Raw genomic sequence first — 10,934 nt, 5'->3', positions numbered from 1 at the left:
TCTACTCCCTTCATCCGATGAAGAGTGTACATCTAGCTTTAAAATTTGTGCATAAAAGAGTGTACTTCTATCTTCCCAATGCACTTTAAAGTAGAAAAAATACTTCTCTCTCATTACATGGTAATCAAGACCAATAGCAATCTACACATGGTCTTCTTAATTTCTACATGCACTTAGCTCATTGGAGGATGGGTAATTAAAGAGGAGAGAGATGATGGCTTGCACCTTTCCAATGCATTTTTTACTCAACTTTATAATTTGTCATAAAATTTCTAAATGTACATTTTTCATCGGACGAAGGAAGTATGTAGTAATACTCATAGCATGTACACATAAAGAGTCTTACTCCCGAAGTAGTCGCGGACATTGTTTTGCTAAGATAGTGCCATGGTGTGCACTTCTCCTTCCCCTGGCCGCCGCGGCCAGTCGTATGGCCAGTCAGTATCGATTGTGTGGCCCACCAGTTCCGTAACATCTGTACTTCGCCGTTGCCTTGTTGGTATGGATGGCTGGCCCACCAGTCAGTGGAAGTAGTCTTCTTCCGTTACGGAACTGGCAACCCAACCGTAGTGTGATGGTGTGCATCCCTCCTTCCCCTGGCCGCGGCTTGGCTTCGGGTCTCCTCATCGAGTCCAACTCGAAAGGCTCCACTGCTCCAGGTGCTTCGCTCCACCAGCTGACGACATGGCCTCGCCGGCGACCGGCGATTCCGATCAGGTCCGTCGCCTCCTCCTCCTTCCCACTACTCCTCTCGCCGCCCAGTCCCCAATCCGTTCGGTCGCACATGCCCATACGATGCCAACGGCTGCCTCCGGAAGCTCGCTCCCGCCACCGCGACCCCGCCTTCCTGTCTCAGATCGAGCAAAACAGAGTAAGCTTGACCTGGGGGAGACACACGCACATACGCAGATGGCACCGCCCAGTCGGTGGATCCACGGGGTGGTGCGGTGAGGGCCGAAGAAAGGCGGATGGGGAGGCAGCGAGGAGCCCTGGCGCTGGGAGGCGGGGGAGGCGCGGGGTGGGAGCGGGCAGCGACATGAGGCCGTGCGGGATAAAGGAAGTAGAAACGGGGTCGAGCAGTTGCGGCTCGCCGGGACAAAGGAAGAAGACCCGTTTGGCCCGGCGGGCACTGTGCTGGGCGGCGGGCTGTGGCCACGGTGATGGGGCATTGAGCGGCTGGGTGAAGAAGAGTGAGGTGGGGAAGGGGTAGCTGGACTACCTGCTGCTATGGGGATGAATCAGAGAGATTAGAGGAGAGAAATTGAGAGCATGATGGTTTGATGCAAAAAATTGGCATTGCCAACATTTGGCAAATGCCAAATATTGGCTAGTGCTTGGTTGGTTAGCAATTTTATTCGCCAACCTCACAAGAAGTTGCCAATTTTTGATATTGCCAATTGTTAGCTTGCCAAGTATTGGCAATGCCAAATCTTGGCATCAAACCAATTAGCCTCTGAGAGAGACTTAGGTGATGCTGCTGCTATGTATATGTGGCTGAGAAATCAGAGGGAGTAGAAGATAAATTTTTGTGGTCCGTTGCTGCTATATATATTGATGGGCTGCTGCTGCTAATGCATATTATTAGCATATACAGAGAGAGATGCTTGATGCTGCTATTTTCATTAATGTGCTGCTGCTGCTATGTCTCTAAATCATTTGAAATTATGAATTATATGTTGTATGGATGCCCGGCTGTATTAACAAAATAATTGCTTGAATTATGTAGAAAATGATACATGTGGTATGGCCGTATGGGAAAACCAGCTGTTCGAATTATAAAGGTTTAAAATGGTAGTTATAGCCTTATAGGATAGGATATTATTAAAATATAGATGAATGGAATATATGGGAGATGTTTTAGGGGAGCTTCTGGAGTTTAACAAATTTTAGGGGAGTCCCGGTTACAAAATATACGGGGAGAAATTTAAGGGAAACTGATGTACTTGCTCTTACTGCTGCCACTCCATTCCATTGCATGCAGGTCATCTCGCTTTACTCGTCTGTGCCCGGTCGGGTAACTTAGCTTCAGTTCAAATGTTAGATTAGGCTAGCCATGCTCGTTTGTTGTAGCTGCAGTCTGGCGGATTCCTATCGGATTGGGTTTTCCCCTTTCGCTTGAGTAATGTCTAGTGTGTAGAGATGACCAGAGAAATGGCTCGTTAGATAGATTGATTACAGATTGTGCGGAGACTATAATAAAATGCCCGAATTTAATAATAGCGCTACTTTTTAGTTTTGACTATTTTGGTGTTCCTGGTCTGTATTTAAGTAAAAAAGTCAAGAGATGTTGTTTTTCTTGTCTAGTGAATGATTGGTCAGAAACTCAGAATTGAGAGTGAAGACTGCACCTTATTTCATTATCACCAAACTATTTTATAGCAACCATGAGTGGGTTTGGCTCTGTTTTTGTATCATCCTTCAGGGTGTATGGTTCTAGAATTCTCAATATAGGTTTCAAATGTTTTTGCGGCCAAACTATGCTGTGTTGTTCCTTATAATAATTAATCCTATTGTCAGATGTATTCCCTTCTTTCGGATAAATTTCATCTGTAAGTTCCTCCGATTCAATTCTCCAGAAAATAACGAGCCTTTTCTTTGCCCTCCTTTTCCAGGTACTGGTGGAAGCAAATGGCTCTACACGGACATTGGTTTTGAATAGGCCAAAGCAGTTAAATGCTCTCTCCTCTGCAATGGTATGTCTGCAAGAGAGATTCAAGAAGAGTTCTACTAGTACTGGATCATACGGCAATAGTAGCCACAACTGCTTTCAGTATGGCTGAGGGGAGATCTTTTGGTTTCATCTTCCAGGTTACAGGACTTCTGAAATGTTTCACTTCTTATGAGGAAGAAAACACAGTTAAACTGTTGATTGTCAAGGTAATAAATATTAAATAGCACTGCATGCTTTTTGTCGTTTAATATTTGACCGACTTCTTAAGTATAGCCTATGTATGTCAATTGATAGCACTGCATGCCTGTGTGTGTCTTGTTTTCTGGTCCTGTAATCTGGGTTACCCTTCGAATATTTGGATGCTGTATATTAACACGTAACTGGAAATAGAAATTACTGAGCAACAAAGCAGTAACAGTGGACATCAGTTACCCAATCAATTTTCCCGAAACCGTGCAGTAAGTAATGTTTTCTGTACTTAGTCTGGTTTGGAGCATATTACTCCTTGCTGTTTTTAATTGCTTGATTTTAGGGAAAACACAATTATGGTGTTCCGTGATATTTGTTGCTGAGCATTGCACTCGTTTTTACCATTCGTACTCCTTGCTGAATTCAAGTGTATGAATTATTGGCTTGTTGTAACAATTTCACATTTAATATTCTGGGCGTTCTTTATTTTTCTCTTGCTATTGTTGTTTGACCTCATTTTGTTTTTCATTTCATGCTATCATTATGTTAGTTCTTTTAGATTGGTATAGTTGTCTCTGTATGTTCCTTCCTACTTTAACTTACCCTGTAACCCATGTGTCATGCGATTCAACCCTCATTTTTTTCAGGGGAAAGGAAGAGCATTTTGTGCTGGAGGTGATGTTGCTGAAGTCGCCCAATCTATAAATAATGGTACTAATTACTTAAGGCGTCAATGATTACCTAAAGCTGATTGCTTCAGCATGTTTTCCTTTGACTTCTGTCATCTTTATTTGTCCAACTCGACTTCAGACATTAGCATTTAGCCTTTATATTTATCATTACTGAAGGCATTTTATTAACTTCATTGTATGTTCTCTGAAATCAGATACCTGGAAATATGGTGCTGATTTTTTCCATACTGAATTTTTGTTAAACTATATCATTGCAACTTATAGCAAACCACAGGTGAGCTGCATCCTTTGAAATTCATTCTCCATATAATTGTTTTGTCGCTGTTGCGCACTACTAAATGCTACATCATTCAATTGTAGGTTTCTCTACTTACTGGAATTGTCATGGGTGGAGGTGCTGGTGTTTCTATACATGGAAGGTTTCGGGTTGCCACAGGGAACACGGTATATTCTATGAAGCATACTCAAATGGCCTTTTGCTTCCTGCGTTGCTTATATAGCTATATAATTTAATTGGGGTTGTAGTTGGAGTACACAGAATGTTTATTTATCATGAGGTAACTTAACATCTGCTTGTTTGGGGTTCTCACACACGCTATCCAGTTTTTAACTGTGCAATGATGGCATGTTATCTTATTTAAGTCACTCCTTAAAAAAATTATGAAGCACTTTATGCATTCACACTCATATGCTATACTTGTTTACTAATGCTGGTATTGCACCATGATGATGTCAGAAATTCAGTTATAGAGGTTATACTCCATGTTGGCCCAAAGTAAGTACTTAATCAAAATAATTAATTCATGACCAAATGCTTCCCATAATGTGTACTTTTTCTCAGCCAACCAATAACACATTTATGTGGGCTCTGTCTATGCTAGTAATTCTTATACAGTTATACTTAGTTGGGGTATGTGGTAGATTGATGCCCTTTTATAGATAGCCAGCATGCTTGCATGTAGCAAAATTTCGTGTTCATCTATTTTGAATTTCTATGCAGGTTTTTGCAATGCCAGAAACAGCACTGGGACTCTTTCCAGATATAGGGGCTTCTTATTTTCTTTCTAGACTACCTGGGTTCTATGGTGACCTTTTTTTTCTCCCACCTTCGTTATTCAAATGAATTTCACACATAACAATGCCAGTTTGCTCTGCACTAACTATATGTTTATGTACTGTTGTATTGATTTATCTTTACCTTGCTTAGTAATTTCGGTAGGTTGCCCTTGAGCTAACTCTGTCGAGAGATTTTGGATATTATTCACATCCATAGACAGTTGTGTATCCTTGGACGCTCCCTTAACAATTTTGATGTGAATCATGTGCTTATTTGATTGTGATCAATGGCGTTCCTTATGAATTACCTTGTTGAATTATGAAAAAACACATGCTTCAGGTGGCAATGGGAGCATTATCACTTCATCATGGAAGTTTTGAAAAATTAATCAGTTTATCTTGTAAAAAAATAAATTTAAATCTTCATGTGCATGGTTGTGGAAATATATGTAGCCAAAGTTCTGAATGTCTATTTAATTTCATGGTAGGGATCAATTGTCAGATAATTGATTGCAGAACTATCTTGGGAGATTGTTTTGACTAAATCGTTAGTGACGTCTTTCTTCAGGAGAGTATGTTGGCCTTACTGGTGCAAGATTGGATGGTGCAGAAATGCTTGCATGTGGCCTGGCAACTCATTTTGTCCCTTTGAACGTAGGTTTGCTGATGATTTAAGTTTGATCCTCAATGCATATCAATGTGATCGTTACTTACGTCCTTGGAAACTTGAGCAATGCAACGTGCATGCTTTGCTAATCTTGTTGATCTAACATCTGCAAGTTCTTGTCAGTTGACCTACATCTAGTACGTTATGTGTGTGTCAGCATTGCTCTATAATTCCTAGTATATTTTTTCAGAGGATGCCACTGCTTGAAGAATCACTTAAAAAGGTGGATACTTCTGATCCATTTGCTATATGTGGAATTATTGATCAATTTTCACAACAGCCATCTGTGAAAGGAAGTAGTGCTATGAATAGGTAAGAAGGCGATTGTGTTGACATTATCCCTTTAATGCATGTGGAGTTTACATTGATGTGTATCTGTAGTTTATACTATTCATGAAAAAAAGATAAGTTCTACTCCTGCGCTGTCCCTTACATGCATGAGATATCCTTGAGACCTTGACATCTTTGATGCTAACATGTCATGAAAATTCTCACACAAAATTACTTCGAGCTTTACTAGCTATACGTAATCTGTTAGCTTGCCTGCCCATGATATTTATTAACATTCTGATCCAATTGATGTAAAGACGGCAAAGCATGAATAACCTGGATCGATCATTTAAACTTGCTGTTGTCATCGTGTTCTAATTTGGTCCTAAGGCCCATGTTAGATAGTGGCTGAAGTCCATGTTTGCACGTAATTAAGGCCATCTATCTACTTTAAGAAATGCTTCTGGTTTCTCAGATAGCTGTTTTTACTATGAGCTGCATGATCCATTGATGTTTCGATCAATTATGTCCTGATTCCTCTGTGTTACTTCCCTTTTTTCTTTTGTGCTCCAAGGATGGAAATCATCAACAGATGCTTCTCCAAAAGAACAGTCGAAGAAATCATATCCGCTCTTGTGAGTTTTGATGGAGTTAGTTGTGACTTTCTATGGGCCTATGTGTTTTGACCTGCTAAATTTGGTATCTATCATGTCAGGAACAAGAAGCTCCAAGTGTGGCCGATAAATTGGTTACTGCTGCAATCCAGTCATTGCGGAAGGCTTCTCCTACTAGTCTGAAAATCTCTCTCGCATCGGTATCTGTCAAACACTTCCAGAACATTATACTTGTAATGTTGTGAGTTGTCTAATCGTTTTGGCGTGCTATGTTATTGGTTAGTAGTTAATGACTTAATGTTTGGTTTGACCCATTGACCCTTTTTATGGTTTCGTATACTGAATATGTCTATTATTGTTAGGACTATCGAGGTAGTTGTGGTAGGTAGGAGGCTGGGGACCTAGACTGTTGGACCCTTGAGTCTCAAACAATGCGCAATATATCAACCCCATAACTAGTCTTGTTGACCAATTATGAGCGAGTTTCAAAAACCTTGGGAGTTGTTGGTGTGGAATCACACATATGTGTAGTATTTAGTTCTCTGCACAACTGTGTGTATATAGCAACTAGATGGCAGATAATTCGAAAGCACAGTGGGTTGCACTGGAAACCCATGCATGTCGCACTTCCAATTTTTTTTTAAAAACAGTAATGTTGGTTATGCGCTGTCTTATGCACTCGGATTTTTTCATCCAATGCATGCACTTCCAATTTTTTTTAAAAAGATTACTATTTATACCCACTACAAAACAAATACGTACAAGATATAAGTGAATAGTATTTGATACTAGTCACTCTTGTTTTTTTTTTTGTACATGAGACACAAAGGGTCATATTATTGTGAAGTTTTGCAGGTTCATGAGACATAAATGGGCATATTCTTTTGAAAGTTTTGCAGGTGAACGAGATACAGCATAAGCATGGCCTTCATCCAAGATTTTTTTTACATTTTCCTTAAAAAAACTTGGAAGTGCTGCATGCAGTATGGGTTGCGCACACAAATCTGCTTTTGTAGATGTCTCACTTCTTTTGAACTACACTTGCCACCAAAATTTGTTCTTGTAGTTATGATGCCGTGTGTGAAACTCTAGCTTACCCTTGAGGCCTTGTTCGATTAATCCTCTTGCCAAGTGGATTGGAGAGGATTAGACAGGGTGGCGGTGGATTTTGACTTGCAGGGATTTAATCCTCCTCAATTCCCATCAAACCGAACAAGCCCTAAGTGGGTCCAGTCTTATCCCTCTTCTCATCTCCTCTCGCAGCTACCCAACTCCACTTCCTTGTCTTCGCTTGCATTCTTTCCTGATAAAACTCCTGCCAACTGATTGACAGCAACCATCAGCTGGTGCCAGTTTCTCAGGTCATATCTGGATGGACTGTTTTGATATTTCCATCCACATGAACTTTCTCAAGCTCACGATGTTAAATATTAATGTGACTTGGTAGAAGTTGAATCAAAGAGTGTTACGGGGTCTCACTGTGAGTCGGCGACAATCATCTTCTAGCCTGTTTCAGTTAGATAATCTGATATCTCTGGGCATAAGGTTTGTCTTGGACCTGTACATGGTGGAAGTTCCAACCTTGTCACGAGCAGAATCAGGGTGTCAACTGTCAAAGCACCAGCTATCAGCATCATTACATATTAAAATGAGCAGCTTTGGCACACAGAGAAGTAATTGGGTTTGCACAAAACACCAGCACCAAAAGTCTTGGTTAACATAAGAAGTAATTGGGTTTGCACAAAACACCAGCACCAAAAGTCTTAGTTCACATAAGAATTCACGTGTTAGGAAGAACTTTTTTGGTTTTCATCAATGCATGAAGCAAGCTTTATGTCTTGTCATGCGGATGTCAAATTTAGATGTGCCATGCATGTCCCTTTGCATGATGGTTCTTACTTTATCCCTTTGACTATTGTTTCAGATAAGAGAAGGGAGACTGCAAACTGTTGGTGAGTGCTTGCGCCGAGAATATAGAATGGTTTGCCATGTGATGCGCGGTGACTTCAGCAGAGATTTCTTTGAGGTAATGTCAACATCTTCAGCAGTGGTCCTGTTTATTCGCAATCAATATATCTAAAATCTGATTGCTATCGCAGGGATGCAGGGCGATACTTGTAGATAAAGATCGAAACCCAAAGGTCATATCACTTCATATGTATAATGGACTTCAGAAAATGCATTAGACATTTTCTTTCTATGGAGTACCCTCTGAATTGAATTGTATTGTATTGTGTTGGTACATCTGTTGATTGCAGTGGATGCCGCGAACTCTGGATCAAGTGCATGATGGGGTAGTTGCAAAATATTTCTCCAAGGTCGACGATCCACAGTGGGAAGATTTGAACCTACCAACTAGGTCTTCCCATGGAAGAAGAATTGTTCCCAAGCTCTGATGGAAGTCTCATGCGGAGGATTCAGATGAAGCCTTGACGGGTGCTCGTGAGTAAAACATATGTCTTGAATGAATCCATAGACATAACTGATGGAATAAATCGGAAGTACATCTTGTAGATAGATTAACTGTTATTACCACACAAATTTCTTTATCAGTTGCTACTAGTATAATACTGGAAGGAAGTTGTAAGTGTTAGTGATATAATCCTGGCTGCGGTTGCTCTCCAAAGCTGGAGCTTATGTTACAGGCTACCGGCTTCCACGGTGCAATGGCAGCATATTTGTACGGCCCGCTGGTCCCCTGATGGCGGCCCATTGGCGGCACACACACGTACAGTGGTCCCTCCACTGATTCAACAACTTCTATAGTTTAGTTATAATAAATTTTTAAACACAAGAATAATGGCTTACGCACTTGTATACCTAACCCCTCTTCCATAGTCCAGCTCACCAAGTCACTATAAAATAAGACCCTCGTGCCTTTCTTTACGAATCTTTGTCTAATAATAAGTAGAAAAAAATAGCAGTTCACATGTCTTGGTCGGACAACTGGTTCTACTACTAAAAAAACTGGTTACTACTAAAATCCAGCGGCTTGAACTGCTGAAGAGAAAACAAATAGCTGGATAGCAAAACCAAAACAGAAATCAAATAGCTGAGAGCACACCGTCCGTCGCTTTCCTCGCTTGCAACCACTCTTTTTTTCTTCTTCTCTGTATCTATCCAGCACATAATACAAATGAACCGAGCGATGGATTTACTGCATTTTTTTATACTTGTACTTAGTCCGTTTATCGTATGATCTGGTCAAGATCTTCTCTCTCCCCACCTTTGTGAGTCATGCGTGCATGCGCCGACACCTCATGAATGATTCCTTTTTATCTTTCTCTGCCTTTACAGTTGGTCACAGCGATTCTCTTTGACTAAAATTTGATTCCTCTGTGCATTTTGTCCTGTTCTGCTCATATTGGGCTGTCTGGGCCTTCAAAGGCCCGGCCTTGGACTAAGAAGCCCAGCCCGGTAGCCTTCACATCCACATTTTTCTAAATGGAACATTCGGAGCAACTAGTTAACGAGCGCTCCTTCGGAAGCCTCGCAACGATCAGCACCATTTGGCGCGCTCTCAGCCATTCGCCACATGTCGTGCTCTGGACGCTTTCTCCGGATTTTATTTTTTTATATTTTTCCGCACGCGTTTTTGGTTTTTAAATGATTTTTCCGGGTTTTTTCGACGTTTTGGTTTTTCCCTGGTCTTCCTTAGCTTTTTGATAAAAAAAAATTTGGGAAAATTTTTTTGCGTGAAAAAATGCGTTTTTTCCTTTCGCGAAAGTCATGGTTTTTTTTCTGCGAGAGGCACGGTTGTACTTTAGCGAGAGTCACGGCCGTGCCTTTCAGAAACGAAAAAAACGCGTTTTTCTGATTTTTTTTTCTTTCGCGAGAGTCACGGTTTTGTTTTCGCGAGAGGCATGGTTGTGCTTTCACGAGAGTCACGGCCGTGCCTCTCGGAAAGGGAAAAACAAAACGCGTTTTCTATTTTTTTTCGCGAGAGTCATGGTTTTGCTTCTACGAGAGGCACGGTTGTGCTTTCGTGAGAGTCATGGCCGTGCCTCTCAGAAAGGGAAATAAATACGCGTTTTTTGTTTTTTTTTCCTTTCGCGAGAGGCACGGTTGTGTTTTCGCGAGAGTCACGGCCGTGCCTCTCGGAAACGAACAAAAACCGTGTTTTCTGTTTTTTTCCTTCCACGAGAGGCACGGTTGTGATTTCGCGAGAGTCACGGGGTGCCTCTTTCGGAAAGAAAAAAACCGTGGTCTTGGTTTGGTTTTTTCATCCGGTTTTTCCGTGAAAAAAAATATCGTTAAAACCTATCAACATGGAATCTAGTTTTGAAGATTTCAACGCGAGGAATCCAATGGTGAAAACGGTTTGAGATTTGAACGCACGGTTTAAAAGATAAAACATTTTGAATAAACGGATCTATGAAAAAAGAAAAATTCGCATGTTGCGATAAGTGACGCGTTGCATGTGCGCCATTTGTCGCTTCATGGGAAAGTGGAGTGTTCTTTGCAACGGGTGCTCCTTAATTAGTGATTCGTGGAACATTCCCTAAAAGATAAAATAAAAATGGAACACCATTCGGGATTTCTAATCGTAAGGCTAAAATTGGTATTATTTGCAAATTTAACTTAATTTATATACGAAGGCTTCTTATAGCTAATCAATGAATCTAGCAGTCAATCATGAGCGGAATTGAATGGAGCACAAGCACGCGTGTAAGCATCGCATTGCACGCGCCGGTCGAACTGAATTGAATCCATTCCAACCACTAGCTGGCCCCGGCCGGGCATTTGATTTAGTAGTAGTAGCTAATTCCTCGGCA

The 10,934-nt window shown here is 41.1% G+C and overlaps 1 protein-coding gene across 1 annotated transcript; it reads left to right on the top strand.

The window, feature by feature from the left end:
* The first annotated feature begins 553 nt into the window (after positions 1-553).
* LOC125511007 (3-hydroxyisobutyryl-CoA hydrolase 1-like) lies at positions 554-8,801 on the top strand. Its single transcript, XM_048676295.1, has 14 exons — positions 554-717; positions 2,613-2,693; positions 2,809-2,877; positions 3,508-3,571; positions 3,747-3,826; positions 3,913-3,996; positions 4,553-4,637; positions 5,177-5,262; positions 5,466-5,587; positions 6,120-6,180; positions 6,261-6,359; positions 8,084-8,185; positions 8,259-8,300; positions 8,418-8,801. The coding sequence occupies exons 1-14, from the start codon at positions 685-687 to the stop codon at positions 8,553-8,555; spliced, it is 1,146 nt and encodes a 381-aa protein (XP_048532252.1). The 5' UTR covers positions 554-684; the 3' UTR covers positions 8,556-8,801.
* The last annotated feature ends 2,133 nt before the right edge of the window (positions 8,802-10,934 follow it).

The sequence above is a fragment of the Triticum urartu genome, chromosome 1 (assembly GCF_003073215.2).
Source record: "Triticum urartu cultivar G1812 chromosome 1, Tu2.1, whole genome shotgun sequence".
Lineage (NCBI taxonomy): Eukaryota > Viridiplantae > Streptophyta > Magnoliopsida > Poales > Poaceae > Triticum > Triticum urartu.
The sequence above is the reverse complement of the archived record's forward strand: the minus strand, read 5'-3'. Positions and strand labels throughout refer to the sequence as shown.